We start from the raw sequence: 19,752 nt of genomic DNA, 5'->3' as shown, positions 1-19,752 counted from the left end.
ATTAAATAATTTTGCATGTTTTGATTTGTTATTAAAACTAAATTAGCTAAAAATTTTTCCTTGCTTTAAAAAGTAGTATTTTTTTTTTTTTTTTTAAATTTTATTTTTCTAATTTTTTAGATTCATCAGGAAAGAAGCAGCTACCATTTACGCTTGAATTTCAGCCCCCATTACAATCATTTGGAATTAAGTTGGAATATGTCACTCCCAAAGTTGTGCACCTGAATACAGATTACACAAAATTGACTCCTTTAATGGATCCTCAAGCCATTGTTTTGAATTATATTAAAGAAAAATGTGTAGTTCTTTATCAGCTTATTGAAGTGGCTAGAGATGAAAGCATGCCTCAATTTTCTGAAGGAAACATAAGTTTTGAAGTCTTTACAAAAGAACTTTCGTCTTCTTTTGAGTGGAGCTCTAAAGTTCCGGCTATAAATTTACTGAGATTTTATAAAAATTTGCTGATGACAAAGGATGCCGAATATTCTTGGTTTTCATCAGCACTTAGTCCTTTTCCAAATAAGAAGTTCTACACTCATCAAATTGAAGCATGTTTTAGGCCAGGCAAATGGCAGAACGCACTATTATATATTGATATCTTCCTTGAAAATTGTGATAAAGAGGAATGGACTGCTGAACTTATCCGTTTACTTATTCTGGAGCACATGGCTAGTACTAATCCTGCGAGTTCTTCAGATGTGCATTGCAGATATGCTTTGTGCATTAATGACCTCGTGCACAGGGCAAATACAGTGTTACAAAATATTTACAAGTGGTCTGATAATTTTGCAATACAAGCTTTAAAGTTTTGTTTATCTGATAAAAGAATTCTAAGGCATCCAAATGTACATAACTCTTTGAAAACTAAACTGAAGGAGATAATTTTGTATAAAAAGGTATTTTTTTAAATTAAATACTTTAATAATGCTGTTATAAATTCATGAAATAATAGGGAAATTTTAATTTGTTAAATTTTTATACTTTTTGAATTTATTTGAAAACTTCTTGCTGGAGAGAAAGTACAGTAAACCCTTTATGATGACCACTTTCATAGAGCTTAAATTATGCTAGAGCCCACCATAGCCTGGTTCCGGTACTTCTCAGTTTTTGAGATAAAGTATAATTTTCTCCGCATCTGAGCCCTAAATGAAAGGGCTACAGCGCTTCTTTTCTATAAGTGAACCCCAATTTCAACAGACAAATTTTATTTTATTAATAAATGTGCTTTAAAAATCTATTCTAATTCCTTCCTGATAGTCCTCTAGGAAGTGGAAAGATTTTTGAGACTGACTAAATTTAATCTTTCATTCCTGAAAATGCTAAAAGTTATATCCTGATGAGCACATGCCATGCTAGTGACTTCCTACTACAGACCTTCTGCAGACTTTTTGCGCAACATGACCAAACACTGGAGACCACTACTGTCACTTGTATAGAGGAATCACATGTTTATTCTCACCATGTTAACAGATCATATTTATGGAAAATTTCGGCTTGATGGCTAGAATTATTTCAACAGGGCATCACGATCAGAAAATTTTGCTCTTCGCTCTTTATTTTCAAAGCTATATTTTTCTGTTAAAATTTCGTTCTAGATCCTCATACTATTTCTAGAATTCTAACTATTCTCCTTTGTGACACTTTAATTGTTTTATCTTTTTTTTTTATTGGTGTGCTGAAAGAAAGAATACTTTTTATATCTATTAACTCTTGAAATAGTGCTTTATATGTATAAGGGCTTGAATTTAGCCAGAGATTGTCTGATTGTAATTCTAGCCGAGCCCTTAAATAAGATGAAATCCGATAACTTATTTTTGTTTAATTATTTTAAATTAATTAAATTTCTATTTATCTTTTTACGTTTCTTTTAATTTTGGTTTAATTATTTAAACTTTTAGTTATTTTATATATTTATTATTTTTTTCTTCCTTCCTGACAGTCTTCCAGAGGGCTTTGGCACTTCTAATTTTAGAAATTAAGCCCTGCACTTGCAGTTCCAATTTATTTTGATGTTCAGTGTAAATGATTGCTTTAGATAGCTGATTTTTATTATTTATATTTATGTTCTCCAAAAATACTAGTCTCTTTCAGAAATGGTTGTGTACAGGAGATGTTTCCAAGAAAGGGCTGACTGTACTTTTTGTATGTTATAAGTGATTGAAAAAATAGTACTGCACACAATTTAATATTTAATTTTTTTCATGTTATGAATCTGTTGAATCAATGTTAGTTTAATACATATCTGAAAATATGTTAATGCAGTGGTTCTCAACCTTTTGACTAATACATACCATCTAAAAAAAAAAAAAACTGAAAAACTTTAGTACTACTACTACATTTTACAAAGATTATTTTTCAGTTTCTCAATAGAAATATTTAAAAAGAAATATATTTTGAAAATTCCACAACCTATTGGCTATATGTATTAAATATGCACAGGTTTAAAAAAAAGATTAAAAATTGACTACCATTTTAATTATCAAAATTTAAGTTATGATACTTAAATTCTAAAATTTAGTTTGAAATTTGGGCCTGTTTAAGAGAGATCAGTTTCCTTATGTTTGGTCTTATTTCACTTAGTTTTAAACTGCAAATCAGGATCCACTTTTACTTTTGTTCTGTATTTATTTTTCAAATATAACATGGAAGAAAATTCTTGTTCACACAAATAAGTTCTGCAAAGAGGTAATAAAAATTAAATAGCTTTATTTGAAATGCCTTTAAATTCTTTTTTTCAGTTCAGCCAAAAGTTGAAAAGTGTGTTATTTTTTTAAATCTTCAGTTAGTGTTTAATCACAGAACATTTCTGTCAGTCATTCTTTTTCTTCATGAAGTAAAATTTCAGGTATATTTGAACAGAATGGGTTTCTAATCCAGTTTTCTTTCTTTCTTTTCTCAGGAAAATACATGTTGAAATTATTTATCAATGAAAAAAAAAAATTTACTTTTAATGTGGGATGCAAATATATCTTTTATTTTTAAATAGAAAACTTTCTAAAAGCGATAAAAAGCTTAAAATATTATCCAATTTTTTGATTATTAGTTCGAATTTGTTTATCATTGCATTTATTGTCTTTAATGGTCTCTAATGGTATCAATAAACTCTAATGGTAAACAAATTAACACTTTGTCCTTGTAATCCTTAATTTTCCAAAAAGATTAGCTAGATATGCTTAACACGCTACTAAAATTCACTAAATAAACATTTTTGCAATTCGAATTTTGAATCACAGGAAAAAATTTGAATTTCTGCTCGAAGTTCAAAAAAGCGATTTAAAACTTTGCCTCTAACCTTACTCATAATTAAGATGCAATAACATGCCAAATAAGTATTAATTTAGAAGTCAAACAACAAAAATTAGCGCTATATTTTCAAATCTTCACAGAACTAGTTTCGATGGTTTTACTGAACCATCATCCTCAGCTGCAAAAGCGCAAATGCAAGCAATTTAATATTTGCTATTTGCGCTTTTGCAGCTGAGGATGATGGTTTGGTAAAACCATCGAAACTAGTCCTGTGAAAGTTTGAAAGTATAGTGCTGATTTTTGTTATTTGAGTTCTAAATTAATACCTTACTCATACTTCAGAATGTAACAAAACCGTTTCACATTCACTGCCTATCTCTTGGCTTAAAAACATAATTATTCTTGAATTTTAAAGTTTGGCTTTTAATAAAATTCACAATTTTCACAGCTTGATTCAAAATGATTTTGTGGTTTTCAGGGATTGTTTTGGCTGTGAAAGCTTCACAATGAATGGAGCAGTGAGTAGATTTAGTTTCAGATGTGACTTTCTTTATGTGAGAAATAACACCGGGATGTTTTCGTGATGAAGCCTGAGCTCCATCATTGCATATGGCACTTATTTCAAGGAATATCATTATCAGACATAAAATTGTCAGTTACTTTGAAAATTTCATTTGCAGTTGCTCTCTCATGAAGAGATTCATAAAAGAAATACTCTTCAGCAATTTGTTTAGTTTCTTCGAAATGTACATAAACTAATAATTGGACAAAGTTTGTCATATCAGTACTTTCATCCAATTGCAATGTGAAATACTCATTGTGTTTTATTTTTTGAGTAAATGTCTCTTTTATGGAATTTACCATTTTATGAATTTATCGACATTTGATAAGGGAATATTATTAAGTTCATTAGCTGCTTTATCATTGAATAATGCGGAAATGATATCTTAAGCTGCTAAAATAAGGTTTTCTCCAATAGTGTGAGCCTGCCCAGTCTTGACAATTCTTAGGCTTACTAGGTAGCTAGCTTCCAAAGCTTTTTCACACGAAGTAGCAAAACCTTTCATTACTTGTTTATTATTTTTTAACTCCAATAATTTCCTCTTATCAACTATAAAGCCTTATTCTTCAGATTTATCCTTTAAATTGCTATGCTTAGATTCAAGATGTCTTTTAAGAAACAATGGTTTCATACTTGATTGGATAATAGTTCACTGCAAACAACACATTGAGAGTTCATTTTATCTCCCTTCCAAGTAAACTCAAATGATAAATAACTTTCATTGTATTTTCTATTATTGTATGTACAATAAGAAGTTATGCATGAATGTGCAGAATGGGTAAGTATTGTTTATCTACGTCTGAGTTATCTTGTAGTCAGCACAGGATGCAAAAATATGATTTCATATGCAACTGCGAGTATATTTGTGTGCATTTCTTGACTGCTAAAAGTAATCTGCTGTTTTGATATTTAAATAATAAAACAACAGAAAATTATTTAAAAGCATAAAAAATGCAGATCAGATCTTTGTACATGTGAACATATGCACCATATCAGCTTTGTGAGCAAACATGCTAGAAGTGCTGTTTCTTAATTTTAAGTTATTTAAAAATATATATTAGTAATAACTTTAATTATGATAAGCTTTTTTTTCAGATATTTGATGCTTCAGAAATGTATGGAGATTCTGATGCAAAAGATTGTGTCTATGTTTTTAATAATTGGCAAGAAGTGGCTGACTGTTCTGTGTGGGATCAATCTAGAATATTAGATCTGATTAAATCATGTGAAAAATATGAACTTGCTGTTGAGTGGAATAACTTGCATGTTGTAAACAAAGAACAGAAGATGGTAAAAATATTAATTTATTCAGTGGGCCAAAATTCTTGTGTGTGTGTGAAGTTATTTAATTTTTGCATTGACATCTAAGAAATAATATTAAATTGTGAATAATATATACAGTAAATAAGCAAAAAACTTATGAATAGACTTTTAAGGGAGAAAATCTTGCATTATTGCTGCAAAGACTGTACATTAAAATTTAATAATAAATTTTTTTATTTTCGATTATTCTCTAGTAAATGCAGAGCAAAACTGTTGTGTAATAAAGTTAATTCTTTACTGGATTTAGATAAAACTATGGAACAAAATGCTATTAAAAATGTTAAATTTTAATGGAATTCATATTAAAAACTCAAAATACTAATTAATGCATAACAAAAGAAATTTATTATTGCCTTTTCCTTTTTCAAATTATTCATTTTTATTACTGTTATTCATTTATATTATATTAGAAGTTTTTCTAATTATTTTTAGAGTTTAACAATTTAAAATTTTCAGTGTATCTAAATTCATCTTAATCTAATCTAGATTCATTATTTTACAGTCTTTGATTTTCTCAGTTTTTGATTTTGACATTTGTGCTCCCTGTTTCATTTTGGATGGGAGAAGAGAGTTTTATTCCATCGAGCATTTTGTCTTTTGCTTTCTAGGTGGTATTATATTCACCAGCTGTCATTTCCGGCTGTGATACATTTTAAGAAATTGTTCTGCTGTCTCCAACAGTCAGCAGATCTTCAAAGCAAGCATTTCTGTCTTCTTTTCCATGTTTTTTCAAAATCCAAGGAACAAATCAAACATGAACTTTCCCTATTTTCAGATTTTCAATTAAAATTAACTTACAGCTTTCTTTGCTTATCCCAAACAAAATCTGAAAGTTACTGGATTGTTACATGGCTATCAGCTTTTAGTGAGGAATGAGTTTTGTCCCCATTTTTTTCATTCTTTAAAGCCGAAGAACATTCTTTCTTTTATTCTTCTTCAATGCTTTCATGCCCATATTTAAAGCGATTGTATTGCTCGTATACTTGTTCTTTATAATCATGTACTACTATATAATTTTTTAATCATCTCTAGCATGTTGGCAGTAGATTTACCTAATTTGTAAACAAAACTTAATGTTAAAACATTGTTCTATCTCAAAACCTTTTTTTTTTCCTTTGTTTTTTTTTTTTTTTTTTTTTTTTTTTTTTGTTTTTTGTGGAGATTCTTCTCAATAAATGAAAATGATTACATTGTTTTGATATGCAAACCCAAAGTAACCTGTTTAAATTGGCTTTAACAAGAGTTCAGATGTCAGTCTTTCTAAACATGCATTTATTATTTCCCTTTTTTATTTTATTATTCAGTCCTTTAATTTGTCAGGCTACACCTTGCATTTATGCATTAACAAGCTCATCTGGCCACTGCTGTTAAAATGATTTTGAAGTATGTATATCTATTGATTTTACTTTTTTTTGTTTGATTTGTGTAAAAATATATCTTGAGCCTTGAAAATGAAGTATATTAATTTTCATCTATCAGTTATTTAAATTTATTAATTTAAGAGTTGTAAATTAAGTCATTTATTTGTACATATACACAGGATCATTTCCAGAACCAGTGCAATCTGTGCATCTGCTGAAGGCAGAGTTTAGGGGCAGAAAAATTATTAATTTTTATTTTTAGAATTTAAAGAAATATCAAGTGCTAAAATTTAGGAATGTCAAAAATTTTAGGTGCATTATTGGGGGGGGGGCAGTGGACAGCAAAACTTTTAGAATTAGGGAAACACCAAGTAACAGAATTTAGGACCCACAGAGATTGTACTGGGCAACAAAATGCCTAGTACCAGCCATGTATATATATTTTGAATAAATTATGTGTTTTCTCATTAACCAATGTTCTATGGATTTTGTTGTTCTATATGCTAATTGTCAGATGTGACAATCGATAAAATTTAGAAATGATGATTAGCTTCCTTCATAAAATATTGATGATTTCATATATGTCTCTCTTTTAGCTTGCATTGTCGATGAATTTAACATGGTTTCTTACTCAAACTCCAATTCAAGAACTTGAAGTTTATCAGGTAATTGTAGAGAAACGCATACTTAAAATATTCCTTTGTGTGCTAAATTTTTGCATTGTGTAATTTTGTATGACTTCATGATGTTGGGTAGGTAAAGAAAATGCATCTTTTTTATATAAGGACAATTTAACTGAAATGCGAAATTGTTTTACTTTTAACGAAATTCATTCATTAAAACTCCCTTTTTAATCCTTAAAAATTATTTTATAATAGCTTAGTTTGTTCAAATTACTAATAAAATTATGTGTAAAATGTTCTGTTAATCTAAATCCAAATGTATTTAATAAAATATTTAAAATATTTCTTGCTGTTTGCTTAGATACTTAATGCATTTGAAGATTCATCAGAATGCATATCTCTTTGTGATATGGTGCTACCAGAACTTCCATCTATTGAATCTAAATTGTGTTTAGTGCAGTATTTGGTAAAGAATGATTTTCCATCTGACAAACATCATCATTATTTTAACATGTTACTTGGATTAAAAGTAAGTTTTTATTGTAACTTAATTCCACTTTGTAGGACTTTTGATGTTTAATTCACATAAAATTAGAATAACAGTTATCTAATTTTATTGAAGTATATTTATAATAAGTATTGTATTATGTATTTATTTTATCAATATATTTTATTTCATTATAGATTATGAATTTTTCTCTTTTAAAAAATATTGTGGCAGCATATGTCTTTTTGCAGAATAATAAAATGAACATTATTTTGTATTGTTTCTGTTTATATCATGAATATTTTTAACTCTGCTAGATATGTTTTTATGCTAGTATGTCATGTTTTCTTATAATCATGTTATATAATGGTATGCCAATATTAAACAATTGGTGTTATTTGATATTCAATTTGAATCATCACCATGATTTGCTTAACTAAATGATCAATTAATTGCTAACTAACCAGAAAATTTTATGTTGTTCATACTTTGTATAAAATTAAAATTACACTTATGTTTATTGTTTGAAAGTGTCGTAAAGCAATGGGGAATTTTATGTAATAGGCATTGGGTACTGGGTTTCCTGCTGATTTGGATTGACACAATAACTGAATATGTTGTAGCACAAAAACTCAAAATTCCAATGTCACATTTGTATGTAATGCACAACTCTTGAAAAATATTAATTTTTGTTTTTCAACTTGAATGAATGAATATTTTTATTTCTTTAGAAAAAATCTATTTTCAGATGCTTTCTGCTATAAAATCGGGCAATAAAGATGGTTATGCTGATTTAATTGCTCATCCTTATCTTCTTTTGGAACAAATGCTTATGAATGCAGAAGTGAGTGATATTTTATCCTCTTTTTTTTTCCTATATATGTGTGTGTATGTGTATATATATATATTCAAAGAAAGTAAAAATTTTCCATCCATATTCTAGTTGAAAGATGCTGAAGAAGCTCTAAAAGCCATAATTAACGATTTGGAACCTCAGAATGAAACAGCTCCCATTATGAGTCTTTCATCTGTTAATCAGTTAGTTGAAGATTATGCTTCAAAAGCACTGGAAGTCCATTTTCTAGATGCATTATTAGGTTTGTAATACTCAATTTTTTTTTTTAAATTCAGATATTCAGAAATTTCTTTTGTATTAATTATGTAAGAAAAATGGGGATATTTCTACAGAGCTTTAAAATACCAAATAGTCTTTGTGATTTTTTTTTTAATTGGAAGTTGTGTTATCTTTTTAAAATAGATTTCAGCTATTTGGTTTAACTATGTTATTTTTCTTTGTTATTTTGGAGGCAATATTTTTCTGCATAGTTACTGTTTTTCTTTTGTTACACATATAAAAATAATTTTAAAAAGTGAATGCTATTTCTTAATGTGAAAGTTTTATTTTAACTTATTAGAAGTTCAAGTCTTAGCATTGTTCAAGTCATAATCTTAGCATTTTCAAAATTCTGGCTATTTGAAAAATGAAATAAAATAATACACTTCTCATACCTTTGATAGTATTTATTGTACTAATTCAGAAGTCAAGCAACAAAAATCAGTGTTATATTTTCAAATTTTCACAAGACTAGTTTCGATGGTTTTACAGAACAACCATCCTCAGCTGCAGAAACGCAAATGAACAAGATAGGATATAATGATCAGATAAGATAAGAAAGCCTGGACAGAAAATAAGCTAGTGGCACCATCTGTTGGTGAAACCAGAACTAAAACATAATTTCTTTAAAGGGCAAAGGCTAAGATGGATTGGAATTAGGATCGTTAACTAGAACAGAAAAATTTTTTTGAATGTGAAATGCCTCTAGAAAATCCAGTTCTCCAATGGAAGATGTTTTTTGAATAATTTTCGCAGCAGAAAAATTGAAAGTGTGATTTTCGAACCAACAGTGTTGGGCGACTGAAGACTTCTGTGTTTCCTTTTTATTAACCTATGCCTCATGTTCCTTGACGCAAAATTTTAAGGCTCTCTTAGTTTGGCCAATGTAAATTAAACCACACTGGCAAGGAATCCTATAAATACCCCAGGAATTCATATCCGGAATGGGGTCCTTGAGTATGGAACTCGGAATTTTATTGATGGGAGAATAAACGACCCGAAAGTTAAATTTCTACAAAATATGTGCAATATGTGCTTTATAGCTAATTGATGAAAAGAAGGGAACGACAACAGAATTTTTAGAATCTCCTGAAACAAGAGTGTGCCTTTTAGTGTGTGGAGATAAGAATTTTTTAACTGCTTGATTAATAATGTTGGGTGAAAAGCCCCTGTCAATAGCTATTGCTTTTAAATATTTTAGTTCTTCATCAAGAGATAGTTTGGAGAAGCAAACTTAAAGAGCACAGAAAACATAGGAATAAAATGAAGCTAACTTTTGTTTAGTCGGATGACATGATTTAAAGTGAGGTGGAATACAAACCGATGAAGGTTTATGGTAAACCATAGTACTGAAGTTGGATGTGTTACGTGTTATCAGAATGTCGAGAAACGGAAGAGAATTGCAAGTCTCAAGTTCAAAAGTGAACTAAATAGCAGGATCAATAGAAATCATTGTTGAAAGAACTTTATTTAAATTATCTAATAAAGGGTAATAAAGGTGATTTAAGTAAAGTTCTTTCAACAATGAATTCTATTGATCCTGCTATTCAGTTCACTTTTGAACTTGAGACTTGCAATTCTCTTCTGTTTCTCGGCATTTTGGTCACACGTAACACATCCAACTTCAGTACTAAGTTTTACCATAAACCTTCATCGGTTTGTCTTCCACCTCACTTTAAATCATGTCATCCGACTAAACAAAAGTTAGCTCCATTTTATTTCTATGTTTTCCGTGCTCTTCAAGTTTGCTCCTCCAAACTATCTCTTGATGAAGAACTAAATTGTTTAAAAGCAATAGCTATTGACAGGGGCTTTTTCACCCTATATTATTAATCAAGCAGTTAAAATATTCTCGTCTCCACGCACTAAAAGGCACACTCTTGTTTTAGGAGATTCTAAAAATTCTGTTGTCGTTCCCTTCTTTTCATCAATTAGCTATAAAGCACATATTGCACATATTTTGTAGAAATTTAACTTTTGGGTCGTTTATTCTCCCATCAATAAAATTCCGAGTTCCATACTCAAGGACCCCATTCCGGATATGAATTCCTGGGGTATTTATAGGATTCCTTGCCAGTGTGGTTTAATTTACATTGGCCAAACTAAGAGAGCCTTAAAATTTTGTGTCAAGGAACATGAGGCATATGTTAATAAAAAGGAAACGCAGAAGTCTTCTGTCGCCTAACATTGTTGGTTCGAAAATCACACTTTCAATTTTTCTGCTGTGAAAATTATTCAAAAAACATCTTCCATTGGAGAACTGGATTTTCTAGAGGCATTTCACATTCCAAAAAAATTTTTCTGTTCTAGTTAACGATCCTAATTCTAATCCATCTACGCCTTCGCCCTTTAAAGAAATTATGTTTTAAATCTGGTTTCTCCAACACATTGTGCCACTAGCTTATTTTCTGTCCAGGCTTTCTTATCTTATCTGATCATTATATCCTTCGCCTCGCCCTTGGGGGTGGACGTAGAGAACTCTGCGAAGCTACTGGCTAGGATCTGTACCTATGCAGTCTCGGCCACGGGAGTATAGAATTTATGAACTTGGTGGTTCTGAAGCTCTGGGGAAGGTCACTTATTGGCCAGCCTTGGAGTCTGGCACGTTCTAGTGCGGCATGGAACTAGTAGCCCATGGGATTTTCCCTGGGTACGCTGGGTAATGACCCGCTGCGGCGGACAGCCCGAGTGACTGGTAGGTAGCAAATAACGACCAGTGCCGTGCCAAGTGACTACCTGGCCGGTGCACCTCCCTCTCTGAGGGGCCAGAGTGGAGGTTGAACCTCCGCACCTGGTTCTAAGGAGTGGGGGGACCTGTAGTCTGATAAATGATTCACGGAACAGGGAATGCCAATATTGTTGTTGATCATTATATCCTATCTCGTTCATTTGCGTTTCTGCAGCTGAGGATGGTGGTTCGGTAAAACAATCGAAACTAAACAATCAAAACCTGTGAAAATTTGGAAATATAACGCTGATTTTTGTTGTTTGACTTCTGAATTAGTATTTTTTCACCGTGTTATTGTGTCTTAATTATTTATTGTACTATATAATATTTGTCTTTACTTATGAGCTTTTGCCAGCATGGCAAATGATGGTAATTTGAAAATTCCATTAAAAAAAAAAAAAAAAAACTGTCTTGTCCTTAGAGGTAATGAACTAAAACTGTGCTTGGCTGACATCTGCTACAGTTCCGAATTTTTTTCCTTTAAAAAAAATTTGCAAGCAGCAAAACAAGTGATAATCTGAGGGTACTATAACTGGGGAATATAGTGGATGCAGCATAATTTCTCAGCCTACTCTACGATTTTCTAATATGTCATCAAAGCATGTGTGGTCTTGCATGCTTGTCAGTGATGCAGTATGATATGCATCCTTCTGAAGATCACCTGCCTCTTTTCTTTGACTGCTTCGTTTAAATCATTCATTTGCTGACTTTATCTCTCCAAATTGAGGTTTTCGTTAGGTTTCAAAAGCTCATAATGTATTGGTCTTTGGATCTCCCACCATACACACTACATTCTTTTATTCAGGTTCTAGCACAGTCTAGAACTGGTGTGGGCAGATTGTCTGAGTTCACAGTATACTCTTTTCCTAATTATGTTTTTTTAGTTAATGCACTTTTCATTACCAGGTTTCATTTAGTCCAAGAAGGGTTCGTTTTTGTTTTGAGCAAGCAGAGATGTGCATATGACGACTTGATCATGCAAATTTTTTTTATTTCACTCGTGATACCACCATCTAATTTATAAAATCTTAGTTTCTGAATAATATCCGGAATGGTTTATTGAGCTGATTTAAATTTTTCTGATATCTCCAATGTTGTCAAAAAAGGATCTTGCTCTGACAACATTGTCATTGATAAAGGTGGCTGCTCAGAGGGTGGCTTATCATTGATTAAGATCAAAATCACCAACTTCAAATTTTGTAAATTTTTCTCCTGCACTTTCTATCCTAAACTGCATCTCCCCGAAAACTTTCACTAAATTTTGACACGATTCTGCAACATTTCGTCCTTGTTGTTGAAATTCGTACAAAATACAGTATTGTAAATGAACTTTATTGGTAGCCATGTTTACATGATCGTATCTCACTTAAATAATAACATGAGACATTTTTATTTCATATAATTTAGAAGAACACTTGTTTATAAATGTAATGATAAAGAGAGACAGTCATATATTTATCGTTACATTTATACACAAGTCAAATGAACATGTATGTGATTGTTGAAATTTTAAATAGCATTATTGGATAGAACTTTCCAGTAGATCTAATAAGTAAATATTAAACAGAATTACAAACGGTAAATTATAAGTAACAACAAAACTTATTAATTAAAAGTTACATAAATATATAGTATGAAATTGAAGAATCTTAAAAAAAAATTGCTGATTCAGTTCATTCGGTCTGGAATTCGAGGGGGATATGAATTGTGCAGGTTTCTTTTAAGTCTCCTCTTTTAGCTTTCACCATACATAATTGTACAAGATCAACACATATGATTCAAAATATGAATAATATGGCCCAAATCCAGCAGGAACTTAGATTTGGATGCTTCTTTAAGAAAAACTATATCATCAGTTTCTTCTTAGTTTCAGGGTTACTGAAGAAATAAGCATTTCTTAAATTAAGAACATATTGATTTTTCCATTTTTTTTCCAAATATATTTTATTAATCTTGCTTTCATTTTATTAGACCTTTTCTTTGTTGGAGAAGTGTTCATGAGCTCAGTAAAGGTGATGAATGTTCAATTTTATGCCCAGTCAGTAGAAAATAAGTTGGCTTAAACAGTTCAAGTTTTTGTAAGTCATTACAAATTTAAGTTAAAGGTTATCTGTTCACAGTATTTTTGACTTTCATGAAAACAGTCGGCCCACCAGCGGCCGAGTGGTAAAGTCGCTGAACACTGGTAGTTCGGTCCGAGGTTCGAATCCCGCGAACGGGCTGGCTGCATGGGCGTTTTCGTGGTTTTCCCCATGTGTAACGTGTATACGAGCCAGTTTCCCTTAGAAAGTCCTCCATGAAGGCATCCGTCCTCTTAGGCAGATAGCCCTCAAGGCTTTGCCATAATCACACACACACACACATGAAAACAGTAATAACTTCTTCAAGATTTAATTGAACTCTACCTAGGATCTTTCTAATGGTTCTTTATTGCTTTTCATAAGGCATTCATACAGTCTTCCCCACTATGTTGCAAGCTGGGCTATGTATTTACAATTTCAAGTCTTCGTTTGCTGGAAAATTCGAAGTTTTCGTTCTTTAATTATGCTGTAAAAATACTGTAAATCATTCAGAGTATATATAAATCTTTTCGCTTTGTCGGAATAGAAGGCGTGGCAGCGTGTCCATCGTGAAATAAAACAGATAGCCAAAATGAATTTATTTGCAGACATGTTGAAAATGATTTCCAGATGTAATGCTGATGCAACATCATATGTGAACTATATGATGTCTGATTTTTGGATGTCATCTTTGAATTGTCATTGGATGTCATCTTTGAATTGTCATTGGATGTCATTTCATGGAGATTTAAAAAAAAAAAAAGAAAAAGAAAAAAAAATCTGGTGAATTAAGAACACATTCCGTCTTTCTTCAGTTACAATACTCCCAAAAAGTATGTTTTGTTCATTTCTAAAACATTTAAGAAAAGGCTTTGAAAGAATTTTCTAAGCATCTTTATTAATTGCATTGCTGTCTAGATTTATTATAAATGATGATGATTTTGTGGGAAGATATTTAATGTATTTATTTTTTAAAATGTGTAGTATCTTTTGTTTACAACTGCATAATGAAACTATAAAATAAAGAACTATTATTGTATTATACATCAGATAAAGAATGAATTTGAATAATATTCAAAGGATAATGCAGTTGCAATGAATTTTTTATGGCCATAACTGCTGTATTATTAACAGGTATGGGTTTTTCTAAGAGAAGCTGATGTAGAATACATTGATACTGTTTGTGTACTTTTCTGACATGTAGTGGCAAGTTCTTATAGTCTTTTCAATTTTGTTTGAAGATACGAAAGTTTATTTAGTTAAAAGAAATCAAATTCGAGGGGTTAAAAGAAATCAAATTCATATATGCAATTTTTGATGATTTGACATTTCTCATTAATATTCCTGTTTACATGCATACTTTGAATTTCAAACTGTGCAAGAGAAACAGATTTGTATCTGTTTTTTTTTTACCGGATCTATAATGCATCAGAAAAATTATCGCTTTTTTGACTTCAGTGATGAAATAATAATGTGATATTTTCTAAAATGTTTAAACTTAATTTTACCTAAGTGAAACATAACCTAGATTATACTACAGTTATTATTTAATGCAAAATTTGTAGATTTTGAAAGTGAAAAACAATTTGAAAATTGCTTTAAAACCTTGTTGATATTTGATATGAAGTTGAACCTGCATTATAGCTTGAAATGACATATTGTCTTATTAACTAATGGATGTGGAAGTAATTAAATCACAAGAAAATTCATAGTTTTGAATATATATATACACACACTATATATTATTATTTTCTGCTCGGTAATTTTTAATAAAAAATTAATATTTTGATTTACAGACATGTCATCATCTAGTACACTTATAATAAGTACAGAGGAGACGCTTGTCGGTGATGAAACTTTTATTATGCCTTTACGTGTGCCTACTAAAGAAGAATGGGTACCTGATGCTAAAATTCATCGTTGTCAAGTTTGTAAAGAAGAACGTTTCAATATGGTGAGTTATAAAAATGTAATAACCAATAGATGCATTTCTCAGTTTTTTAATTATAGATCCACCTGTAGGTTTAGAAGTATATTATTTTTCATTTGTAAACTTTTTTATCATTCTATATTATAGTCTTAGTATATAAAATTTTTGCTTCAAGCAATCTCATTATCGACATATTAGTAATGTTACTTTTTTTTAGTTTTCACGTCGTCACCATTGTCGCCGTTGTGGCCGTGTTGTGTGCTCTAATTGTTCCCAGCATGCACTTCTAGTAGAAGGTTATGAAAATGTAAAGGTTAGAGTTTGTGATGACTGTTACAATATGTAAGTGTTCAGGGAAATTACTATTATTTAATACTATTAGCCAGTAATTGAAAAATGACCATATATGGTGCTGATGATTTTAGTCTGATCTAAAGAAGATAAGGATCAGTAGTGATGATTATTAATTTATGTAATGGATTTATCTTATTTATAACTTGTTGTTAGTTCAAAGAAAAGCTGTCCTTTAGGCAGGTAGCCCTTGCGTGCTTTGTCATATTCAATTAAGCTAATTTAGCCTCTGCTTCTAAGAGCTCTATCAGATTGTTGAAGACAAAAAGCAGCTTTTCTTATAAGAATTCTCTGACTACACGAGTTTCAAAGTTATGTTTTTAGATGCTACAATGTCCTCCCAAACCAGAAGATAAGAACAGCATAATTCAATTATTTTTAAAGCAAAAAATGCACAATTTACAAACATGCAAAAGTAAAGAAACTGAGATCACTGAGCCGGGTAACAGAGTGGATATATATATAAATATATTTATATTTAAACTAATTTTAATTTAAATTTTAACCAAAAATTTAAATTTTAACTAAATATATTTATATATGTTTGGTGCGGCCAATTGCTACCAAAATACGAGGTACACATCTACATGTTATAGCAGTCCTATATACAAAATTTTAACGTTCTGAGGCTATTTGTTTTTGAGTTATGCAAGATATATTATGTGCGGACACCACGAAAAATTCTCTTCAGAATTCATTTTAAAGCAGTTTTATAATTTTTTTTTTTGGAGGAAAAGGGTCTTTTATTCTGTCCTTACGTACAGATGTCGCGCAAAAACATCGTTAAATTGCATTCGATAGAGGTCAAAATGGATATTTTCGTTGAAATATGCTGCCTGAAACTTTTCGTGATTACAATACTTCCTTTTTACTTCGTACAAGGAAGTAAAAAGAAAAAAAATTGACAAGGGACACATTTTCCAATTATTAAATTTATCTTGTGAAGAACGAAAATTTATGTTTTTGACTTCAGACCTTAATGAAGCTTTTTCGTTTTTTGCATGCTCCATTTTGCCATCATTCGATGTTCTTAACACATTTCTGCACAGCAGAATTACATTAATTCATATTTTAGAATCAATGGTTAGGGATCTGGTTAAAGTATTTTTAATGATTATGGAATCTGATTGCAGTATTTTTCTATTATTAGAAGGTGCAAGAAATAAAACATTTTTTTTATGTAAGTATTTTTACATTATTTGCATTTAAGAAATAATAGCTGAACTTTCATACATTAATTAATTACTATTCATAGTTAATTCATTATTGAAAATATTTTTTCCTTTAACATATTTTTATTATTTAAAAAAACTTTTTTTCATTGAGAAAATTCTCATAATTTGTTTAAAAAAAATCTCCTGATTTTTGAGTGGAGGTTGGCAAGTTTGATTTTCTGAGAAAACTGACTGGTATTTATGTTACACATGAAGAAAACCACAAAAACCAGCCATACAGTCAGCCCTGAGATCAAACACAGGTTAAACTTCCAGTATTCAGTAGTTTTAACCACTCGGCCACAGATGGGGCTAGAAGTAGTGGTTTTGGCAAGCATTTCAGTAGCATTTTTCTTTGAGTCGGTCTTCAACAGTCATACATACACTAAACTGTCAGTGTAGAAATAAAACATAATGAATGCAGTATCATAAAAGCAGAAAATGAGCCCTCTTACAGTCTCTACAAGACTGATTTGTTATATGTTGTCAGCTGTTCAAAAATGAAATGTAGAAGTTTATGTTAACAGTTTAGAAGTGGGATGATTCATTTAATGAGTGCTGTATCACATCTATATGATAAGTTATATTGTTTTAGAAAAAATAAAAATAATATTTCAGATGATTAACCTTATATATAACATATTTTTTGGTGAATTCTTTCCCGTTCCTACTAAAAATTTGGGTGTGTCATATTTCCAATAAGGCAGCCTTTATTATAAGTTAGTAAATTATTACATTGTTAGCATAAATCAGAAGTTTCTGAAACAAAAAGCTGGAAAGATTAAGCTGGAAAATGCGTGAGAGAGAGAAATATTCGAGTAAATACATGTATGTATATGTGGTTTTGATTTTTTTAAGACTTGGAAATATAACCCCTTGACTTATTTGTTTAATATAAAATATTTTAGTGTAATAACAAAATTAGATGCTTTGGTTGTCACCTGTTTACATACTTGACAGAAAAAATTTAAGTGGAAGAGAAACATGCTACCAACCAAAAATTTGCACAAAGGTATTAAGATGGCCTTTTTTTGCTTAATTTAAAAAATATGTATTTGATAGTCTCAGTTAAGTTACAGAGTTTTCTTAAATAATTAATAATGCAGCTATCAACACTGATATTTATTTATCTGAGAAACACTGCTAACTTTCTGTTTCCTTGTTTGATCATTGTATTTTATATTTATAGTTTGTTCCTTTTTTTTTTATCTTGATTATGGCAGTAGCAGTGTCAGCATTTACAGTTATTTTTAATTTTAATATTACTATTTTTAATTTTGATGATTAGAATAACAGTGGTTTTGGTATTTGCAGCTATTTTCTTTAAGTAGTGATGATCATGTCGTTAGGGTGCTTTCCCCCTTTTTAGAATCAATTCATTTAAAGAACTTATAATATTCCCCCCACTTGATTGTTGTTTCCTATATGACTCATATTGGCAGCTATTATTTCAATAAAGCATTTTAGTTTGATGACAGATCACCAAAAGCAGCAATTTCAAAGTATGTTAAGTTGTTTATAATCTGAAGATATCTCAATCTTCACAAGTTTATTTGAAAGCTCTTGCCTATTTAATCATATCACTACCTTGATAGATAAATATTTATAAGTCTCAGAGTTTTTTTTTTTTTCATGCTTTATTTAAAAATACATAAAACTTAATTACTGAAGATCATTTTGTTAGATTTTTGAAGAATGATAGTTTAACATTAATAACGCTGTTAATAAAAATGTACAGAAACTTGTACTTGGTACAGGGGTGTTTATGCTCCGGGAAAAAACCCCAGAATTCCGGGGATTTTGAACTTCGATACCCAGAAATTCTGGGGATCATCGTTCAAAAGGAAGTAGAAATAATAATGAATTATTTATTTTGATCTGGGTAATTTTGTTTGCTTTGAAAGCAGAAAACGCAAGGTCAGTGTGTGTGGTGAAAACTTTTCCTTTCTTTCTCCAAAGGCAGTGATAATGCGTGAAAAGGGGGGGAAAACTTCTTTTTTGTTCTTTACTTATTGCGAGTTATGACTCATTCCCCCGGTTCTCGGACATTCTCTTCTGGATTCTTTTCGGCAAGTAGGCACGGCAGAAAAAAAAGGGAGAGACTTCGTTTGACCAGATGTGCGATCACGTGACTCTGGGTTCAAAGGTCTTATCTCTCCTGGCGTGGCACCAATAAGTAGAGAAGGGGGATTTTTCGCCGTATTAGCTATTTGTCATTGATTTTCGTTTCATTTATTGATGCACGTGTAAATTTTTCATTTCGTTTATTGAAATAATTTTTTATTTATGTATGCAAGAGAATTTCACTATGAAATTTCTCTATATAAATAGTGATATTATACAATTAGAAGAAGGTGTCTGGAATGCATTTAGGTGGAATTGGATTGGACGGAGAGATGGTAATGGGAATACCATCGGCACATGGTGCAAGAAAATAAATGTTGCTGGACAAGCATATTGTGTTTTTTGTAACTCACTGCTGAAGTATGGTGGGAAAGGATTCAAGGCTTTCACAAATCATTCTAAAACTGTGACGCACTTAAAATATTCAAAGTGCATTAGACATTCAATGACTTCAAGTAAATATGCTAATTAAAAAAAATACTGATGACTTACTGGAGACTGATGCTCGGCCATTGGATATAGTGACAAGAAAAGCATGCCAAGAGGTATTAATAACTTCGTTTATCACCGAGAATTCTTTCTTTCAATGTAGCTCCCAATTTAATTGAACTCTGCAAACAATTGAGCCG

At 30.6% G+C, this 19,752-nt stretch overlaps 1 protein-coding gene across 3 annotated transcripts in view; it reads left to right on the top strand.

The window, feature by feature from the left end:
• Sptz (zinc finger FYVE-type containing 26 spastizin) overlaps positions 1-19,752 on the top strand; it is a 196,858-nt gene that overhangs the window by 93,518 nt on the left and 83,588 nt on the right. For 2 of the 3 annotated variants that reach the window (XM_085823186.1, XM_085823185.1), the window contains exons 21-28: positions 121-896; positions 4,904-5,098; positions 7,089-7,157; positions 7,477-7,644; positions 8,351-8,446; positions 8,546-8,699; positions 15,301-15,458; positions 15,652-15,776. In XM_085823186.1, the coding sequence (XP_085679312.1) occupies positions 121-896; positions 4,904-5,098; positions 7,089-7,157; positions 7,477-7,644; positions 8,351-8,446; positions 8,546-8,699; positions 15,301-15,458; positions 15,652-15,776 (1,741 nt within the window). The remainder of the gene's footprint in view (positions 1-120; positions 897-4,903; positions 5,099-7,088; positions 7,158-7,476; positions 7,645-8,350; positions 8,447-8,545; positions 8,700-15,300; positions 15,459-15,651; positions 15,777-19,752) is intronic. The other variant, XM_085823187.1, reaches the window with a different exon arrangement.

The sequence above is a fragment of the Stegodyphus dumicola genome, chromosome 9, assembly GCF_044657685.1.
Source record: "Stegodyphus dumicola isolate Sdum_Otavi_A_Nest chromosome 9, ASM4465768v1".
Taxonomy (NCBI): Eukaryota; Metazoa; Arthropoda; class Arachnida; order Araneae; family Eresidae; genus Stegodyphus; species Stegodyphus dumicola.
The sequence above is the reverse complement of the archived record's forward strand: the minus strand, read 5'-3'. Positions and strand labels throughout refer to the sequence as shown.